At 44.6% G+C, this 21,679-nt stretch overlaps 1 protein-coding gene across 5 annotated transcripts in view; it reads right to left on the minus strand.

The window, feature by feature from the left end:
- Positions 1-8,285: 8,285 nt before the first annotated feature.
- ddr2a (discoidin domain receptor tyrosine kinase 2a) overlaps positions 8,286-21,679 on the minus strand; it is a 163,391-nt gene continuing 149,997 nt past the window's right edge. For all 5 annotated transcript variants that reach the window (XM_078218117.1, XM_078218119.1, XM_078218116.1 and 2 more), the window contains 6 exons: positions 20,631-20,854; positions 18,010-18,137; positions 17,005-17,202; positions 15,255-15,489; positions 11,950-12,099; positions 8,286-9,387 (listed from right to left, as the gene is read on the minus strand). In XM_078218117.1, the coding sequence (XP_078074243.1) occupies positions 9,238-9,387; positions 11,950-12,099; positions 15,255-15,489; positions 17,005-17,202; positions 18,010-18,137; positions 20,631-20,854 (1,085 nt within the window). In that variant the 3' untranslated portion in view covers positions 8,286-9,237. The remainder of the gene's footprint in view (positions 9,388-11,949; positions 12,100-15,254; positions 15,490-17,004; positions 17,203-18,009; positions 18,138-20,630; positions 20,855-21,679) is intronic.

A 21,679-nucleotide genomic window follows, 5' to 3' on the forward strand; every position in this document is an offset into this window, starting at 1 on the left:
AAGTACAGTGGGGCTCTGGGGGGGGATAGGAAGGAGCTGCTTGGGGGTCAGGGGCTGGAAGCATGCAGGGTGCTAGGGATGGGAGGATCTGGGGGAAGATGCAAGTTGGGGTTCAGCACTCACCCTTGCTGCCCGATGTGGTCATTGACTCTTTTCCGGCACTGCTTCCTGGTTCAGGGGGCCAGTGCCCTGGTACTGACCGAGGCAGCGACTGCTTCCCAGACCGCATTGCCATCAGCCCCCCTGGGTCTGCGTCCTCCTGGGGGGGATGAGGGTGTCCCCTCTCGCCTCTGCTGCATCCAGCAGCCTCCCCAGGGTCGCCCTTAGTAAATCAGGGGGCTGGTCTTGTAGTTATTTTTTCCTGTACTGCCTGCCTGCCTGTCCATCCTTGGGTTTTTAATGGAGCTGCCCCTCGTTAGGGCAGATCAGCTGCAGGCAATTTGGCAGAGCATTCCAGCAAGGTACATGCAGTTTGCTTGTTAGCATTGAGGGGAAGGCAAGTGAGCACTTGCAGGTGTGGTGATGGGGAGGGAAGTGGCGGGGAGAGGGTGGTTCAGTGGCTCAATGATTGGGCAAGACTGTTCTCTTCCTGTTGGGGAGCACTTCAGCGGTCACGGGCATTCGGCCTCTGATATTCAGGTAAGCGTTCTCCAAGGCGGCCTTCGCGACACACGACGGCGCAGAGTCGCTGAGCAGAAACTGATAGCCAAGTTCCGCACACACGAGGACGGCCTCAACCGGGATATTGGGTTCATGGCACACTATTTGTAACCCCCACAGAGTTTCACTGGCTGTCTTGTCTGGAGACAATACACATCTTTTTAGCCTGTCTTGATGCTCTCTCCACTCACATTGTTTTGTTTCTTAAAGACTTGATTAGTTGTAAGTATTTGCATTCCAACCATTATTCATGTAAATTGAGTTTGTGACTTTATATGCTCTGTTTGTGAACAGAATTCCCACTCACCTGAAGAAGGGGCTTGCAGCTCCGAAAGCTTGTGTGGCTTTTGCTACCAAATAAACCTGTTGGACTTTAACCTGGTGTTGTTAAACTTCTTTCAATGATTGGGGACAGGGGAGAGAGAGGGAGGATCATACAGCTATCGGAGTTAGAAGGAGATGGGGGCCTTGGGCAGGAAGGTTCGGGCGGGGGGGGGGGGGCGGGGGGCGCTGCAAAAGGGAGGGTGGATCACTTTGCCTGAGATCAGTGGGGGAAGGGGGGGAGAGACACACGATTGGTCTGGGTGGTGGTGGGATGGGGGGAATAAGAGGATCAGTAATGTTGTGGTGGTGGGGCAATGTCTGTGGGGGCCAGGGGGAGGTATTATCCAGCCCAGGAGGGATGTGGCAGGGGAGCAGCATTCTATCATTTTTTTTCTGTGTAAGCGCAGTTGGATTAGTCGATCGGAACTGCAGGGTTTTGGGCGCATTAAGCCCCACCCATAGGCTTGTGCAGCACGATTCGGACTTGCTGATATTTTTGCAGGCTGAGTGTGATGGGGGCGCCTGAGAACGGGTTTAAAAGTCGGATCTGAAACATTCTCAGTTTCAAGTCCGCCTAGCACTTAGAATCAAAATGGTAAAATAGGGCCCATTATCTCACCATCTACCCTGTGCAAGCTCCTTCAGAATCTCAAGCATGCTTAAGGGGCTGAATGGAATACTTCTGGTCTCTATGTTCTTCCATTAAAGCCCTCTTAAAACCCACCACGGTGAAAAAGCTCTTGTTCCTCACTTTTAATAACCTAGTGGTTAAAATGATTGCGGGCTGGGTTAAAATTGATGCTGATTGACTGTTCTACAATAAACCTAAGAACATACAAGAAATAGGAGCAGGAGTAGACCATATGGCCCTGCTCCACCACTCAATATAATCACGGTTAATCTCCAACTTCAACTCCTACATGCTCCACATAACCCTTGATTCTCAGAGAGATTAAAAATTAATCTATCTCAGCCTTAATTATATTCAATGATGGAACATCCACAATTGTTTGAAGTAGCGAATTCAAAATCTTCACTACACTTGAAGCGAAGAAATTTCTCCTTTTCTCTATCCTAAATTATCAATCCCTTATCCTGAGACAGTGCCCCAGTCAGGGGAAACAAACTCTGCGCCAACCCCCCTTTAGCATTATGCATCTTCAATGAGATTAACTCTCGTTCTTCTGAAACTCCAGAGAATATAGGTCCAATTTATTCAGCCTCTTATTATAGGACAATCTCCTCATCCCAGTTACCAATCTAGTGAACCTTCATTGTACCGCCTGCAATGCAATTCCTTAAAAGTGGAGGTGAAAACTGCAAAAAATGTGGTCTCACCAAAGCCCTAAATTGCAGCAAAGTGCTTTATTTTTGTACTCCAGTCCCCTTACAAGAAAGGTTAACATATCATTTGCCCTTTTACTTGCTTGCTGTACCTGCATACTAATTTTATATGCTTGTTGTTCAAATAAACCCAAATCCCCTCTGAGCATCAACATTTGAAAGTTTCACACCTTTTAATAAGAATCTTGCTTTTCTATGCCTACTATCAAAGTCAATAACCTCACACTTCACCACATTGTATTGCATCTACTGCCTTGTTGCTCACTCACTTAACTTGTCTATGTCTCTTTGCAGTCTCTTTGTGTCCTTCTCACAGCTTGCATTCTCACCTAACTTTGCATCGTCAGCAAACGTAGATACATTACTCTATTTCCTAAGCCATTAATATAGGTTGTAAGTAACTGAAACCCCAGCACTGATTCTTACAGCACTCCACTCAGACTGCTAGTTTGAAAATGACCGCATAGCCTGACCCTTTGCTTCCTATCCGCCAACCAATCCTCTGTCCATGTTTCTATACCACCCCAAATCCATGAACCCTTACCTTTTTTGTGGTCTTTCTGACAAATTAATCTATGAACCTCATTAACAAACAGAAGCGTAGATCAATTTTTGTGTAGCAAGACTCTTGATGCAGAGCCTTACTCAGATAATTGGAGATCAGCTGAGCAATTCGAATCAAGCAAAATCCTGGCACTGGATGCTTCACTTGACAAAATTTACTCCAAGTTATCCTAGTGCAGGTAACTGAGACCACTGAACTCTGTAACAAAATCGTTTGTGATACATTATTAATAAATAATACATTCCATGAAACAAGTACGGGTATTGTTTCCTTATTTCATCAGAACTGATTGTGCTTATGACAATTATGCTTCATCTCTGGGCAACACGGTACACAGTGGTTAGCTCTGCTGCCTCACAGCGTCAGGGACCCAGGTTCGATTCCTGGCTGTGCGGAGTTTGCACGTTCTTCCTGTATCTGCATGGGTTTCCTCCAGGTGCTCCGGCTTCCTCCCCATAGTCTGAAAGACGTGCTGGTTAGATGCCTTGGCTATGCTAAATTCTCCCTCAGTGAACCCGAACAGGTGCTGGAGTATGGCAACTAGGGAATTTTCACAGTTACAGTAATTACAGTGTTAATATAAGCCTATTTGTGACTAATAAATAAACTTTACTTTTAAAATCATTACTTTGAAATTGGGAGAACCATTTGTGCAAACTACTGTGTAAATGGACCGTGGGCGTATACTCCCAGAGTTTAGAAGAATGAGAAGTCATATCATTGAAACAGAAAATTCTTAAGAGACTTGCGATGGGAGATGCTGGGAGGATGTTACCTCTGGCTGGCGAATCTGGAACACAGAGTCGGAATCTCAGATAAGAGGTTGGCCATTTAAGATCGAAGTGGGAAAGTATTTCTTCACTCCAAGGTTTATGAACCTTTGAAATTCCTGACCACAGGGAGCTGAGAATGCTCAGTCCTCAAGTGTATTGAAAACAGAGACTGATTGATCTTTGGATACTAAGGGAATCAAGTGATATGGAGCCAGTGAATCTAAGTGTAGAGGTGGTAGAAGAAGAAGAGCAGCCATGATCTTACAGGGCAGGCTCAAGGGGCCGAATGGCCTTCGGTTGCTCCTCTTTTCTTATGTACATTTGAATAGCACTTTTCTTTTCTGGGCTTTAATTGGGAATAGGAAATAAAGCCGAAATGTTTTTACCTGCATCTGTTAACACCTCCCACCTCAGCTGGGCAAAGTATCACATTTGTCTGGAATTTCTGGTTTGCATGCCAAACATTTCTGGAGGTGGGTACAAACAGAGATGCGGTTCAGAGAATCAAACACAGCGATGGACACGTTGGCCAGTTGGAAGTTTGGTTAAAAATAAAGCACCGCTGAACAGTTTCTAAGAAAACCAGTTATGTAAATATTGGATGTGCTACACTTTGGAAAGTTTTCCAAATGCCTCTCATCTCCCACACTGCCATTTTATTCCTGTTCGTCATATTTTAAATTTATGTTTATTTATTGTCATAAGTAGGCTTACAGTAGGCTTGTTTATTGTCACAAGTAGGCTTCACTGCAGTGAAGTTACTGTAAAAATCCCCTAGTCGGGTACACTGAGAGAGAATTTAGCATGGAAAATGCATCTAATCAGCATGTACTTTGGACTGTGGGAGGAAACCGGAGCACCCAGAGGAAACCCACGCAGACACGGGGAGAACGTGCAAACTCCACACAGATAGTGACCCAGGCCACGAATTGAGCCCGGGTCCCTGGCTCTGTGAGGCAGCAGTGCTAACCACTGTGCCACCATGACGCCCTGTGATCCTTCCTTTAGCGCAACACCAGACTGTAACCTGCACCGTACCAGTGATCTTTCTGAAGAAGATTGAAAGGAAATGTGTAAAATCTGGCCAGAAGAAGTCCAAAGACCAAAGATGTGCGGGTTAGGTTGATTGGCCATGCTAAAATTGCCCTTAGTGTCCTGGGATGCATAGGTTAGAGGGTTTAGTGGGTAAATATGTAGGGATATGGGGGTAGGGCCTGGGTGGGATTGTGGTCGGTGCAGACTCGATGGGCTGAATGGCCTCTTTCTGTGCTGTAGGGTTTCTAAGATTCTAAGATTTCTAAGAAATATCGCAGTTGCACACAATCATTGCATGTTTGAATGAAGGCTTTTATGCAAATTTGCAGATCAAGTTGGTGTTCTTGCTGTGAATAAAACACCAGTTCCAGGATTACTTTCTGATGAATCAGAAAATGGAATAAAAATTAACTTGCCTTACAACCCAGCAGATAAAAAAATGAAAAAGTGTCAGCAAGTTCCTCACCAGTTCGAACTGTTCACTTGTTTGCCCTTTAACCTGAGATGCTTCTCCATTCTCTCTCTTTCTGGCTTCTGCTCCTCACCAGGCCTCAGATAACAGAAAACATTTTCCCAAAAAATGACTATTTGTCATTTTGGGTGAGAAAACTGGTGTGATTTGACCGGCATGTCTGGTGTGAATCATCACATTTTTCCCACACTTAGGGAGGGATTCTCCGTTCTTTCTGGCAGCGGCCGTGGGGCGTGAACAGCTGGAGATTTTCAGCCTTAGTCTTTTTTTGGGAGAGGAGCGAGTTTAACACCGGTTCTGGGGCCTAAACATGTCAACAGCAGTCAGGCGCCGTTTTTAAAGGGTACCCCGATCTCAAAGAGAAATTGAAGACCCCCTCCCCCATTGAAGGGATGTTTCCCCACCCCTCCCCCTCACCAGCATCGGGGCCTCCTGATGACTCCCCCTTCCTGACCTCTTCATGTTCCCCCATTCATGACTCCCCTCATGTCCCCCTCCACCTCATACATGACCTCCTTTCATGCTCCCCCTTCAGGACCTACCCTCTTCAGGCCCTACCCCTTTGCACTGCCCTAGTATCCTCACAGTGCCAGGGTGCCAATTGGCACTGCCAAGCTGGCACCACCAGGTGGGCACTGCCCAGCTATGTCCCCGACCATCCGGGGGCTTCAATGGCCTCCGAGCCCCCCACCCTCCTCATGTGGCCATCACACCCGGTCTCCGTTTGTTCAGGAACCTGGCCAGGTTCGCGCTGCACCCGAGGGTCGGATAATCCCAGGAGCAGGGAGAATCCAGCCTTGAATGGAGTTGGGATATTTAACTATGCATTTAAATATTCTAATCTGGTTCCCATCAGATTACCTCTGGGACCGGTGGCTGGGAGGATTGCAACAGGATTGCCCGCTGGCGCTGAGCGTGTTAAACACCTTAGAAGCAATTCTCCGGTCCCGCTCTTCGCCGGGTGTGACCTGGCCAGAAAATCACCGCTATTATCTCCAATAAATAAATTGTATCCATCTATCTTTTCCCTCTGCATTCAGATGTGTTTTTTATGAATACGTACAATTTTGTACTTGTGTATGTAAGCAAGTGTACATGTGTATGTAAATTTGTGCATTGGTGTTCCTACCTGTGTGAAGCAATTAAAATATATAGTTGGTAATTTGCTTTAACGGAAAGACGTGTAGAATATGGAAGCTGTAGAAAGAAGAAATGTAGTTTATGGTCAAGACTCGCACAGGCTATCCAACTATGATGAGATATTTATAAAATACTTAAGTTTGACCAAAAACATCCATCAAGCTTTGAGACATTGGCAGCACAGCTGGTGGGAAACAATTTGTTTTCTTTAAGCTTGTTGGCTGTGGGTTTTCTGCAGAAGCAGTTTTCTCACATGGGAGTCACACCACATTATCAGGAGAGGACAAAGAAGAGTTATTTTACAAATGGCTAAAGCCATACTTGTATCAATCAGTGTCCCAAGACTTGATAAGCACAACTAACTACTGGCCAAGAAAAAAGCATTCCAGCTTCACTTCTGGACAGTTGCCAACTTAATTTGAACCATGTTTGGCCGAAGAACATTGGAAGTAATGATTGGCCCCCAACATATCAAATGCTGTTAGACCCTGAACAATGAAAAAAAAGGGATGCAGTTGAGAGAGAGAGAGAGAGAGAGAGAGAGGCAGTGTAACTCCATGGTATGAATGTTTAGGATGGTGGGGGCTCGACCACTGATTGGCATAAGGCAGAACATCTGCTCCTCAATCTGGAGGAAGTCACACCTTAGAGAGCTACCGGCCAATCAGATTTGCCAGCAGTTCTGTAGTCCCTCCAGGTACAGCGCTGCAGTGGCCAGAAGGGACACTGCAGGGGGCTGCTTGGCACTAATTCGCAGGAATTGGAGGACTAGTTAAGTGGCAAGGGTCCCAGGGCAAGGAGGGTAGAGAATGCCTGTGGGGTTGTGAGGAGCGACGATGGAGGTGTCGAGGGATAGGCTGGTGTGGGTGGAGTGTGTCCAGGAGATCACTGGTCTTAAGGAGAGGGTGTCCCTGGTCAGAAGGGGGTTTTTGATAGAGGTGCAACCACCTCTTCCGGCCTGAGACCCAATTATGTTTAATTATGCATTTCCCCTCCCCTGAGCTGTCATCTGCTAGAATTCTGGCCCATATTTCTCGGTGTTCTATTGCTCTTTTTTTAATATTCGTTCACAGGATGTGGGCATCACTGGTTGGGTCAGCATTTATTGCCCATCCCTATTTGCCCATGAGAGGATATTTGGGCCATTTCAGAGAGCAGTTAAGAGTCAACCACATTGCTGTGAATCTGGAGGTCACATGTAGGCCAAACCGGATAAGGACGGCAGATTTTCTTTCCTAAATGACAGTAGTGAACCAGATGGATTTTTACAACAAATCAGTATTTTGTGGTCACCATTACAAAGACTAGCTTTCAGTTCCAAGTATTATTCATTGAATTCAAATTCCATCAGCTATCATGGTGAGATTTGAATCCAGGTCCTCAGAGCATTAGTTTGGGCCTCTAGATTTTAAAAAAATTTATTTGTTGGACATGGGCATCACTGGCTGGCCAGCATTTATTGCCCATCCCTAGTTGCCTGAGGGTAGTTGAGAGTCAACCACATTGCTGTGGCTCTGGAGTCACATGTAGGCCAGACCAGATAAGGATGGCAGATTTCCTTCCTTAAAGAACATTAGCGAACCAGAGGGTTTTTCTGACAATCAACAATGGTTTCATGGTCATCAGTAGATTCTTAATTCCAGATTTTTTAAAATTTGAATTCAAATTCTCCCAGCTGCCGTGGCAGGATTAGAACCCGGTTCCCCAGAACATTAATTTTTCAATTAATAGTCTAGCAATAATACCACTAGGCCATCGCCCCCCAAAAGTTTTGTGATGTTACCATTAATGCCACCATCTCCCAGTAACAGTATATTGCAACCAGTGCATTGAATTATTGCATTGCAAAAGATTTTTGATGGATAAGTGAAGATTTTGAGCATGATCTCACTATTTCTGCAATTCTTGGCTTGGAACTCTCAAACTCTGTTAGGACTAAGAAAAGTCTGACAGATGGTACTGAGAAGAGAGATATTTGCATGTATATTTAATAAAATTTGCATAAATATCTAAATACAGTTGGGTAACTGCGCTCAAAATGAAAACATCTAGTCAATATACAGATATCCAGAACCAAAATAATATAGCAATGACGCAAGTCTGCCAATAGACATTTTGATACCCAAATTAAACCAGCATCTTTATTGCTTGGTCATAACTCAACGAACAACATGCATTAGTAGACTTACTTTTGATGCTGTAATATCTGTCATTAAGCCATAAGCAATTGTATTCTTGAATATAAATTGCACTTTGAAAGCACTCATGACTGTGCTTTTCCTAGACATTAGTAGCAAAAAGTGCTTCTTTAAAAAAAAACTAAAAATAGTCTCTGTATTCCGAAGCGACGTTCTTTGATGTGAGCCAGATGCTAAAGAAAAATCATAGACAAAACACTTTACCAAACATGTTGTACCCTCCTATTCCAAACAGCATTTACAATTTCTCCTGAAGTACTACTGAAAAGTGTGAATAGAACAGTTAGAATAAAGATGTCCATAGGAAGGCATTTCTACTGTTTATATGCTACTGTACATGTATTGCTTTTATTCCCTCATTTTCTACATGTCCTTGCACCTTACCAAGAAACTTTCTACCCTGATATGGCTTCTGCTTTCATTATCCTGTCCATTTAATTGCAGGAAGTCCAAATGAACAAGGCGGCAAAGATGTTTGTCCAACGCCATATCATTAAGTTCTAATCTCCACCATTTTATCGTGAAAATAAGACTTTCCACTTGCATATCTTCTCCTCCTTTCTTCCTCCTCCAAATATGCTTCCATCTTGCGGCACTGCAAACGGTAGCTTTCATTCCTCACCCTCCACAATTGAAACACGCCAAACCATGTGTGACGGTAATCAGATGTGAAAAGGTCTATTTAAAGTCATGACTGTTTGGCCGCCCTTTCCCCTCACGACGCGCTCATTCCTCCAGCCCAGATGCAATGGCGGATTCCTGCAAAACGCGATGGATATCCTGGAACATGGGCCGGGTTTTGGGTTCACGTCGCCAACAACTGAGCATCAGCTTGTACACGCCATCCGGACAGATCGCTGGCTGAGCAAGATAAACCTACACACAATAGACAGAGAAGCAGTGTAAGAAATCCACTGGCATAGGTTAGATTCAAATAATGTTACAACAAAACAAAGACAAATTTACATTTGCATAGCTCCATAGTGTGAGCAGCAAGGTGGCACAGTGGTTAGCACTGCTGCCTCACAGTGCCAAAGGCCCGGGTTCAATTCCGGCCTCAGGTAACTGTGAAATTTGCATGTTCTCCCTATGTCTGCGTGGGTTTCCTCTGGGTGCTCCAGTTTCCTCCCACAGTCCAAAGATGTGCGGGTTAGGTTGATTGGCCATGCTAAATTGACCCTTAGTGTCAGGGGGATTAGCGGGGTAAATAAATTGGGTTATGGGGATAGGGCCTGGGTGCATTGTGATTGGTGTAGACTTGATGGGCCAAATGGCCTTTTTCTGCACTGTAGGAATTCTATGATTCAGGGCTGCAGATCTCTCAAAATGTTGTACATCCAATGTAGTATTCTTTGAAATATCGTCACTGTTCTAGTACAGGGAACTTCAGCAGCCAATTGTTGCACAGGAAACTTCCATGGACAGCACTGTGATAGTGACCAGATAATCTACTTTATTAATGTTGACTGCGGGATAAATATTGTCCAGGATACAGATCCCCTTCTTCAAAATAGTATAATTGGATTTTTTTTACATCCACCTGAGAGGGCAGACAGGGTCACAGTTTAACAGCTCATCTGAATGTATGTGTGTGCATATATGTGCGCATGTGTGCGCGCGCGTACATGTATTTGTGTGTGCATATGTGTACATGTGTGCGCGCATGTGTACAAGTGTGTGCGTGCATGTGTATGTGTATTTGTATGTATTTGTGTGTGCGCCTGTGTGTGCGTGCATGTGTGAACTCCAAGTACATGTGTTCTTGAAAGCTGAAGCATTTTGAAAATAATTTTTACTTAGACTTGATTTTAAAAAGTGTGCATGTCTTTTAAAGTCAAAGCATTAAACCAGTTAAACACTCACTGAATTGGCAAGTACTTCCATAGAACCCAAGAATTGCTACAGTGCAGAAGGAAGCCATTTGGCCCACTGAGTCTACACCGACTCTCCGAAAGAGTATCTTACCCAGGCCCAACCCCACCGCCCCATTCCTGTAACCCCACACATTTAACGCATACATCTTTGCACACTAGGATTTCTTTTATTCTTTAAAAAAAATCCCGTTGTGGTCAAACAAGGAGTGGGAACAGAGGGAAACCATTCTCCGGTCTTTTAAACAAGCATTAAAAAGAATTCTAGTTACATTGTATGGATTTGACAATTCTTTAATATGAAGGGAACTAGGCAGATTAATGAACATTCATATTGTCATGAAGATGTGCTTTATGTCAAATAATGATTTTTAATCTACCATCTGAAAATCTGAACTTTTAAATACAGAGACATTTAAATACAGGCATCAAAGGTGACTGCAGCTAATGGTCAAAGATGGCTACCACAATTTGCATCAGTGCACATTGCAAACCATTAGGATGGACACAGGATACCTGCAAAGACAATCAAGGGCAATGACTTGGAGAGTATGAGTGAACCTTATAATCCTGTCCAATTATCAAGGGAGTCACCCAATCTATTCAACTGGTGGAGCTGAACCATGAAGCCTAATTGTTTGGAAAATAAGACGAGCTGAGAGATGTTCCCAGACATGTGCTCATCAAGCTATAAAGGGAATCAGTTGAACAGCAGAACCCTCTCAATGAGAGGGTGATTCCCAGACATGAACTAATTACTGTTGCAAGGGGGGAATGCCCTAATGATGACCACTGGGTGATGGTCATGTGACAGACCCACTCTGTGTGTAATTAAGTTTTTGCTTTCTCTGCCATAAGAGAACAAGTAGCTGAGATACCAAGAGAGAAGGCCTGAGTGAGGGAGTCAGTGTGGTAGGGGCAAATGCAGTTCATTCATTTTGATTTAACAATGTACCCTACTTCAAAGTATGTCACTTCATTGCAGAATAAATACAATTTCATTTATTTAAATAAGTTCGGGATCAGCCTTTTTGATCATAGTCGCATTCCTAATATTTCTCCAAACATGTTTGTGTGTCAGTTTAGCTCAGTTGATGGGACTTTTGCTTCAGGCAGAACATTATGGGTTCATGTTGCTCTTGCAGAGTGCCAGCATGGACATATTAGGCCGAAAAGCCTCCTTTCGTGTTGTAACCATTCTCTGATTGCAGCTCTCACTCCAGGACTTGAGCACATAATCCAGACTGACAATTGGGTGGCGTGTTAGCAGACTGCTGCAGTGTTGGACATTTCATATCTCAGATGGTGCTCCTGTTTCAGGTTTGTATCCTCATGGGGTACATTGTTGGGTAGAAACATACAGGGCTGAGTATAAAGTTTACAAAGCCTATAACTGGCATATATTGACTATGTGTCTCATCAACAGATTGTTACAAAATATTCCGGTATATTGTATAAAAGGAAATGTAGCACATTTGAGCAGTTTTGTCTCTGAAGGTTTCCTTGATTTGCTATTTTGCCACCATGAATACACCGTAAGTTTAAGATCGTTGCAACCCAAGCTTACTTGTCGGCTCTGATCTCTGAAGAACTCGCCAGTATTTTCAATGACTTGCTCATCTGACAGCTGGGAGTAGGGCTGTTCTCGGCAGAAAGTTAAGGATTCCCAGAGGGTCACTCCAAAAGCCCAAACATCACTGGCTGTAGTAAACTTGCCCTAAAGGGAAAGCAGGTAAAATAAAAATATATCGCCATCATTATTAAATTAGGAATATGCAGTTACTTCTGCAGCTGAGAGAGTGATGGTGACTGAAGAGAGGAGGCAATAAAAGAGAATTGGATTATGGCTTGACAAATTATTGTTATTTGTAGTGATCGAGATGATGAACAAAAATTCCACCTGGAGTTATTGTCCACGTTGCTACTCATTCAACTCTATTCTATAAAATTAGAAAATCCCATTAACTGGCAAAGCACTAATTCCTTGTCACAGGGACACAAGATGTGGAGATGCCAGCTTTGGACTGGGGTGGGTACAGTAAGAAGTCTCAAAACACCAGGTTAAAGTCTAACAGCTTTATTTGGAATCACGAGCTTTCAGAGCGCTGCTCCTTCCTCAGGTGAGTGGACTCCAATCACCTGATGAAGGAGCAGCGTTCCGAAAGCTCGTGATTCCAAATAAACCTGTTGGACTTTAACCTCGTGTTGTGAGACTTCTTACTATAGTAACACAAGACATATACTGTGTGCAATTCTGGTCACCCTATTATAGAAAGGATATTATTAAACTAGAAAGAGTGCAGAAAAGATTTACTAGGATGCTACCAGGACTTGATGGATTGAGTTATAAGGAGAGGCTGAATAGACTGGGACTTTTTTTTCTGGAGTGTAGAAGGCTGAGGGGTGACTTTATAGAGGTCTATAAAAATAATGAGGGACATCGACAAGATAGATAGTCAATATCTTTTCCCAAGGGTAGGGGAGTCTAAAACTAGAGGGCATAGGTTTAAGGTGAGAGGGGAGAGATACAAAAGTGTCCAGAGGGGCAATGTTTTCACACAGAGGGTGGTGAGTGTCTGGAACAAGCTGCCAGAGGTAGTAGTAGAGGCGGGTACAATTTTATCTTTTAGAAAGCATTTAGATAGTTACAATGGGTATAGAGGGATATGGGCCAAATGCAGGCAATTGGGATTAGCTTAGGGGTTTAAAAAAAAGGGCGGCATGGACAAGTTGGGCCGAAGGGCCTGTTTCCATGCTGTAAACCTCTATGACTCTATGACTCTACAGGAACATAAGAAATAGGAGCAGGAGTAGGCCGTCTAGCCCCTCGAGTCTGCCCCGCCATTCAATAAGATCATGGCTGATCTGAAGTGAATCAGTTCCACTTACCCGCCTGCTCCCCATAACCCTTAATTCCCCTACCGATCAGAAATCCATCTATCCGTGACTTAAACATATTCATCCGTGACTTAAACATATTCAGCAAGAGTAGACCTCATGGCTTATTGAGCCCGCTCCACCATTCAACAAAATCATGGCTGATCTTGGGCTTCAACTCCACTTTTCTGCCCATTCCCCATATCCCTTAATTCCTTGCGAGACCAGGGCCAGGATTCTCCGACCTGCCTATGACTGGGGTTCTTCTGTCCCGCTGCAGCGAATGGAGATTTGGCTGAGCATATGAGACCGGAGAATTCCAGCCTGGCATTTTATCCTAAGTCTGATTAGTTTATCAATTTATCCACCTACTGTCTTTCTTTCTTAAATGGCTTTATATCACTTTAGTCTCTTCTTCAAGTATCTTGGAAGTATATAGCATTCCTTCACTGTGGCTGGGTCAACATCTTGGAACTCCCTTCCAAATAGCACTGTGGGTGTACCTGCACTACAAAGACTCCAGCGAGTCAGGAAGGCACCACCGCCTTCTCAAGGGCAATTAAAGTTGGGTCTTACCAGTAATGCACACATTCCATGAATGAATGAAGTAAAAGCCCTTGTTAACCTCCTGGTAAATACACAGACAAAGTAACTAGTCAGTGGATGGAGTCATCCACAAATTTGTCAGTGTCAGTATCAGACTGAAAATTAGCATGCATCTCTCCAGCATCACAGTTCTGTTTTCACTCCAGATTCTCTGGCACCCAGTGTGCAGCGGACACCACACCCCCCGCCCCCCCCGCCCCAAAAACCATCACTCCTCCCACCCCCCCACTAAAATCGGCGCACCCGCCCCCAAAGGCATTGAGGCACTTGCACTTCCTGCCCCCCCCCCCGCCACCCGGCCCAAGGCCTCCCCACACACACACACACACACACACACACAAAGACGCATTAGGGCACCCTCCCCCACTCCCATGGGGCTTCCCAGAGGGCTCGTCCCTGATATTGCCAGGTTGGCATTGCCAACAGTCCCTCACCACTCAGGGGCTATACTTATCTGAAAACTAGTGGTGATTCATGCCGGCGTGATGTCATGCCAGCTGGGTGGGAAGATACATATGTAACGGAAGTAGCGGCGTCAAGACTGCTAATGAGATTATAATGCATGTAAATTAGACTTGCACCCTTCCTCGGTGTGATCCTGATCATGTCATTGGAGAGGGGGTGGCTGGGGATGATCAAACACTGAAATCTCGCTGGTACAAATCACGTTTTTGGCCTCGCGCTAGATTTAGCTGCCATTACGGGATTTGCGCCTGTGTCTAGTGCGACTATTAAATCGCAGTCAATACTTCTGCCATTTCGTTGACATTACCTGTGAGTTTACCATGTTACCCCTTATTGGCCCAATCCCAATCTTGGTTTATCATGTGTCTGCAAATATTTTACTTTATAAATTTTGTGGTTCTGCATTGATTTCCTAATTCCATTTTTGACTTTTTAATTGAAATCTCTTCATATTTTCATCCTCTCATTTCCTGTCTTTCTACGTGGTCTGTGCTTGCTGCTTTAGTTCCAACATTACCCGTATTTTTCTGATGCTGAAAGGACTCAATGAAATAGGAGGCTCTTGTGGAGCATAAACACTGCCTGTGCCTGTTAGGCCCTATGCCCTGGTCGAGTGCCGTAAATTCAATGTCATTCTACGTTAGGGTTACAAATAGTGATTAAATGCATTCCAGGAGATTTTAACACATGACTTCACCCCACACTCTAGCATTGATTGGCCAATACATCTGTCCTTGTGACATATTGTCTGCCAACACCAATTGGAATGCAAAATGACCCATTAACCAACTGGATGATTATTGAAAGAAAATAAAGTGAAACCATCTGTTTCATCAATGCCTGAGGACTGCAGCCTCCAGACCCCATACGTGCACATGGGTGCACACACACGCACTGAGTTCGAATGTATCTCGAGGTGCTCACCAGTAGAATGCTTTCCCAGGACATCCAGCGAATAGGAAGCACAGCCCGCCCTTGGATCCGGTAGTAATCTCCGCTGTACAGGTTACGGCTCATGCCAAAGTCAGCTATCTTGATTGTGTAATTTTTACCCACCAGGCAGTTACGAGTGGCAAGGTCGCGATGAACAAAGTTGAGCGAGGAGAGGTACTTCATGCCGGAAGCTATCTGCGTGGCCATCAATATGAGGTTGGCATAGCTGAGATTAGAAACAAAAGGAGACAAATGAAAGGAGATGTCATTTATTTACATGCTTGTTTCTTATGTCAAGTGCAGATACCAAAGACAAATGACAAGAGAAAAGAAAGACTTTCATTTGTACAGCACAGTTTACAACCACTGGGTGTTCTATAGCACTTTCTAGTCAATGAGGTACTTTTGATGTATAGCCACTGTTTTAATGTGGGAAACATAACAGCCAACTTGCACACAAGTTCCCAATGTAATAATGATGTTGATTGAGGAATAAATATTGGCCAAGGCACTGGGGATGACCCCCATGCTCTTTATAGAAATAATGCCATGGGGTCTTCTACATCCACCCGAGAGGGTTGAGCTTCCCACCTGAGAAATGGCACTCCCTCAGTACTGCACTGGAGTGTCAGCCTTGGGTTTTGTGCTCAAGTCCTGGAGTGGGATTTGAACTCAGAACCTTGCGACTCAGGAGAAGAGAGTGCATTCTCTAAATTAAATTTACACAAATCAAAAGAATTGCAAAAATATTAAAAGCGGCCTGTAGATTTTAATTGCAAAGCTTAAATGGAGGCCAAGAAAATGAGTTACTGCTACTTTGTACATGAATATGGTACCAGCAGCTAAATATATTGGTAAGTAAGTCATGTATAGGCTGAAATTATGATAGTAAGAAGTCTCATAACACCAGGTTAAAGTCCAACAGGTTTATTTGGAATCACAAGCTTTTAGAGCACTGCTCCTTCATCAGGTGAGTCCAAGTAAACCTGTTGGACTTTAACCTGGTGTTGAGACTTCCTACTGTGCCCACCCCAGTCCAATGCCGGCATCTCCACATCCTGAAACTATGAATCATAGAATTCTTACAGTGCAGAAGGAGGCCATTCGGCCCAAAGAGTCTGCACCTACTCTCCGACAGAGCATCTTACCCAGGCCCACCCACTCTGCCCTATCCCCATAACCCTGCACATTGACCCACAAATGCCCCTAAGGTACACATCTTTGGACACTAGGGGACAATTTAGCATGGCCAATCCACCCAACCTGCACATCTTTGGAGTGTGGGAGGAAACCGAAGCACCCAGAGCAAATCCACGCAGACACGGGGAGAACATGCAGACTCCACACAGACCAGAAATGACTCCAAGGCCAGAGTTGAACCTGGGTCCCTGGAGCTGTGAGTCAGCAGCGTTAACCACTGTGCCACCATGCCCTGACTGAACCCAAACTGAATTCAATCTGTTGATATTACCATTAACTCCTTCAGCTCAATGAAACATTCTCAGCTTTGAGGATGCATTTTGTTATTAATAAGAAAACAATTACAGTGTAAAAACCAAAGCCTATGCATAAGCTTATTAGCAGAAGCTTACCTGTCACTTGAACTACTCACATTTGAATGAGCTCAGTTTAACCTTGATACTTCCCGGTGCTGTTCAGATAGACCAACAATACTGTGATGCTATAAAATTGCATGCCAAGCGTCAAGGTAACATTGAACAACTGTGTACAGAAGCCTCACCTTACAATGGGTGCATTGCTTGCCATTGGCTCTGCACTCTCTGGTTCATGCCGAGTTAAGAACTGATTAAGGTCCCCATTTTCCATGTATTCGGTGATCATACAGAGGGGGTCATCCCTGATGCAAACCGCCAACAATCGGATAATATTTGGATCTTTCAGCCGGGACATGATCTTGATTTCTTTCAGGAAGTCGTTTCTGCAGATGTGGAATGAATATGATCCAAGTTTAATTAAAACGTGGTTTCTGCTGTGTAGCAAACCAATATTTATATTCTTCAGGATTATTCGGGTTGGCCTTTGGATTTTTATTCCAGTAATATAAACGCCACACCATTGTACAGGGTGAAGCCAAGCATCAACAACTAGCAAGTCTGAATCTGGGTACCAGTGTGTAAAATTAGAAAATGAAATTTGGTATTTACAGGTTCAAAATTTATAGAATTATATAATCCCTACAGTGCAGAAGGAGGCCATTTGGCCCATTGAGCCTGCACCGACCACAATCCCACCCAGGCTCTATCACTGTGACCCCACATATTTACCCTACAATCTCCCTGACATCCCCCTAACACTAAGGAGCAATTTAGCATGGCCAATTAACCTAACCCACACATCTTTGGACTGTGGGAGGAAACCCATGCAGACATGGGTTGAATGTGTAAACTCCACACAATGACCCAACCTGGGAATTGAACCTGGGTGCCTGGCGCTGTGAGGCAGTTGTGCTAACCACTGTGCCACCATGTTTCTGCTGTTGTCCCTGAATTCACACGGGCATCATGCTGCAAGATACAATAGGTAATATGGAGGCTTTGCAAAACCATCTCTTTACAGTAGCTTTTCCCCATTCTTTGAAAACTCTCTTTCGCTTGTAACCAAAGCAAAATATTTGACAATTGAATCAAATGGACAATCTCCTTACAGCTTTAGGGATGGTGGAAGTGAAGTCCTGGCAGGGTCCTTGGAGGGGATTTTGGAGTGAGGGAACAAAGGGAGCTCTTACCTGGCGTTTTTGTTGGCATCTGATCGCAGCATTTTTACTGCAACCAACACCGGTTGATTGATGCAAATGTCAAATGGGAACTCCTTGTCCATGAATTCTTGCATCCCTTCTGCTTCACAAAGATGGACCTGAGGAGACCAGAAGGTGAAGCTTCTAAATTTACATCCAGTCAATTGTGAAGATTTTGACATTGAGGGTTTCATTGATGCGTTGGCATGCAAACTGCTGCCAACCAGCAATGTTTAAAAATTAATAACAAGCCTAATTGATCCTTAAATATTAATTTTAATGTGGTGAGTGGGCTGCCAATTTCAATGGGGAGGGCCTTAAAGCCTGTCTGGAGCACTGCCTCCCTCTGCTGGAAGACCACCTCCTAGCCCCTGACACCATGGCCGGAATTTTTCGGTCGTTCACCATCGCTGCAAGTGAGGACGGAGAATTTGTTGCTCCGTCAAATCCCCATCCACTGCCGCGAGACCAGAAAATTCCACTGGCATGAATGGCCGGAAAACGCTGCCCTTTGTTTCCATTTGGCCTCTGACAATAGATATTAACAGACCATTAACCTACTTCATTGGCTACCCGTCACTCATGGAGGGCAGGAATTTTCATACCTTCTAGTCTCTGTACTTGCACTCACATGGGAGGACGTTCTGCACATGGAATGGTCGGTTAATATAGATACCGGGTTAGAACATAGAACATAGAAAAACTACAGCACAAAACAGGCCCTTCGGCCCCACTAGTTGTGCCGAACATATCCCTACCTTTTAGGCCTACCTATAACCCTCCATCCTATTAAGTCCCATGTACTCATCCAGGAGTCTCTTAAAAGACCCTATTGAGTTTGCCTCCACCACCACTGACGGCAGCCGATTCCACTCGCCCACCACCCTCTGTGTGAAAAACTTCCCCCTAACATTTCCCCTGTACCTACCCCCCAGCACCTTAAACCTGTGTCCTCTCGTAGCAGCCATTTCCACCCTGGGAAAAAGCCTCTGAGAGTCCACCCGATCTATGCCTCTCAACATCTTATATACCTCTATTAGGTCTCCTCTCATCCTACGTCTCTCCAAGGAGAAAAGACCGAGCTCCTTCAGCCTATCCTCATAAGGCATGCCACTCAATCCAGGCAACATCCTTGTAAATCTCCTCTGCACCCTTTCAATCATTTCCACATCCTTCCTGTAATGAGGCGACCAGAACTGAGCACAGTACTGCAAGTGAGGTCTGACGAGGGTCTTATATAGCTGCATCATTATCCCTGGACTCCTAAACTCAATCCCTCGATTGATAAAGGCCAGCACACCATACGCCTTCTTAACCACCTCCTCCATCTGTGGGGCCGATTTTAGAGTCCTAAGGACCCGGACCCCAATGTCCTTCTGATCCTCTACAGTACTAAGAGTCTTTCCCTTTATATTGTACTCCTTCATCCCATTTGACCTGCCAAAATGGACCACTACGCATTTATCTGGGTTGAAGTCCATCTGCCACTTCTCCGCCCAGTCTTGCATCCTATCTATGTCCCTCTGTAACTTCTGACATCCCTCCAGACTATCCACAACCCCACCAACCTTCGTGTCGTCGACAAACTTACCAACCCATCCCTCCACTTCCTCATCCAGGTCAATTATGAAAATGACAAACAGCAAGGGTCCCAGAACAGATCCCTGGGGCACACCACTGGTGACCAACCTCCATTTAGAAAAAGACCCATCTGTACACACTCTCTGCCTCCTTTGGGCAAGCCAGTTCTGGATCCACAGGGCAGCAGCACCTTGGATCCCATGCCCTCTCACTTTTTCTAGAAGCCTTGCAAGGGGGACCTTATCGAACGCCTTGCTAAAATCCATATAAACCACATCTACCGTTTTCCCTTCGTCAATGTGTTTAGTCACATTTTCGAAGAACTCCACCAGGCTCGTAAGGCACAATCTGCCTTTGACAAAGCCATGCTGAGTACTCTTGAGCATACTAAACCTCTCTAAATGCTCATAAATCTTGTCCCTCAGGATCTTCTCCATCAGCTTACCAACTACTGAGGTTAGACTCACCGGTCGGTAATTTCCTGGGCTATCCCTATTCCCCTTCTTGAAAATAGGGTTCATGAAACAATGGTGACACATGCAACAAAATAGAGCTTTAGTTCATGAGTGAATGACTAAAAGAGATTTGAAGACTAAGGACCAGATTTTAGTGCTTCCTTTGTGAAGAAATGCAAGAATTGCTGCTTGCCTCCAGGTAAGCAGAATAAAACGGAGCCTCAAATTTAGGGTAGTTGACTTTCATAAAATTAACTGAGTGGATAAAATGGTGGCAAATGGAATACAAAGTGGGCAAGTGTGAAGCCATCCACTTAGTGATCAAGAAAAGGTAAAACAGACTATCCTTAAATTGAACGACACCAGGAACTTTAGGGGAGTGAAGAGATTTGGGTGCCCAAGTGTACAAGTCACTAAAATACACAAAAGGTCGAATGGAACATTGTCCTTTAGATATCAGCCATGATCCAATTGGCTGGCAGAGCAGACTCAAGGATCTGAATGTCCTATTCCAATTCTTGGATTCTTCCTGCACTCTAGTTCAATAGTTAATGACAGTCAAATTGTTGTACTAACCTCCCCAAATTGTCCCTCTCCGAGCTTTTCTTTAAGTGTCAGCAGCTTGCGTGGGAACTCCTCCACTGCCACATCTTTACCAGAGAGCAAGTCCATGGTCACAGCAGGGACAGAATAAGTGTTACTTCCAGTAACACCCTGCAGGTTTACAATGTCAGCCTCCGCATAGTGTGGCACATTATCCTGTGGTGCCCCCAGTGGCTTTGCGTAGTCACTGCTACACCCTGAATAAAAAAGAACATCTTACTCTATCACCCTGCACTGCAAATTTCATGTTAAACATTTAGAAAGTGAAAATCAAACTGCTATTCTAAGTTGGATTCGCAGGGGGACAAGTCACTGTGTATGAATACGAGCAAGCTTGGAAATGTAGATTGTAATTACATAAATCCTCCTGAAACTCTCCAATCAGCCTCTCCAGTGCCACCCGCAAAACAACTCTATTAAAGTCACAGATGAGATCCAATGTGGCTGTGACAAAGGTGAACTTGTCCCTCCGTGTCCTTCTCCACCTCTGCTACCTCTCACATAGTTAACCACAGCCTCCTCCAACACCTTTCCAACTTGTCCAGCTGGGTGAGACTTCTCTCACCTGGTTTCTTGCTGATCTGGCCAATTATACCCAGAGTATCATTTGCAATGGTTTCTCTTCCTGCTCCTGCATTGTTACCTCTGGTGTCCCCCAGGGATCTCTTCTTGGCTCCCTCCTATTTCTCATCGATATGCTACCCCTCAGTGATGGCATCCAAAAGCAACATTAGTTTTCACAGGTATACAGATGACACCTGGCTCTACTGAACAGCCTCTCTTGACTCTTCCACTATTCCATAGAATCATAGAATCCCTACAGAGCAGAAGAGGCCATTTGGACTATCGAGTCTGCACCGATTCTCTGACACTGTTGAATTATCATACTGCTAATCCGATACCCAGCACCGGATGATCAGAAGTGTTCTTCAATTAAATATTAGGAAGCCTGAAGTCACAATCTTCATACTCACTACAAATTACACTCACTAACTACTGACTCAGTCCCTCTCCCTGGCTAT

The sequence above is a fragment of the Mustelus asterias genome, chromosome 8 (assembly GCF_964213995.1).
Source record: "Mustelus asterias chromosome 8, sMusAst1.hap1.1, whole genome shotgun sequence".
Taxonomy (NCBI): Eukaryota; Metazoa; Chordata; class Chondrichthyes; order Carcharhiniformes; family Triakidae; genus Mustelus; species Mustelus asterias.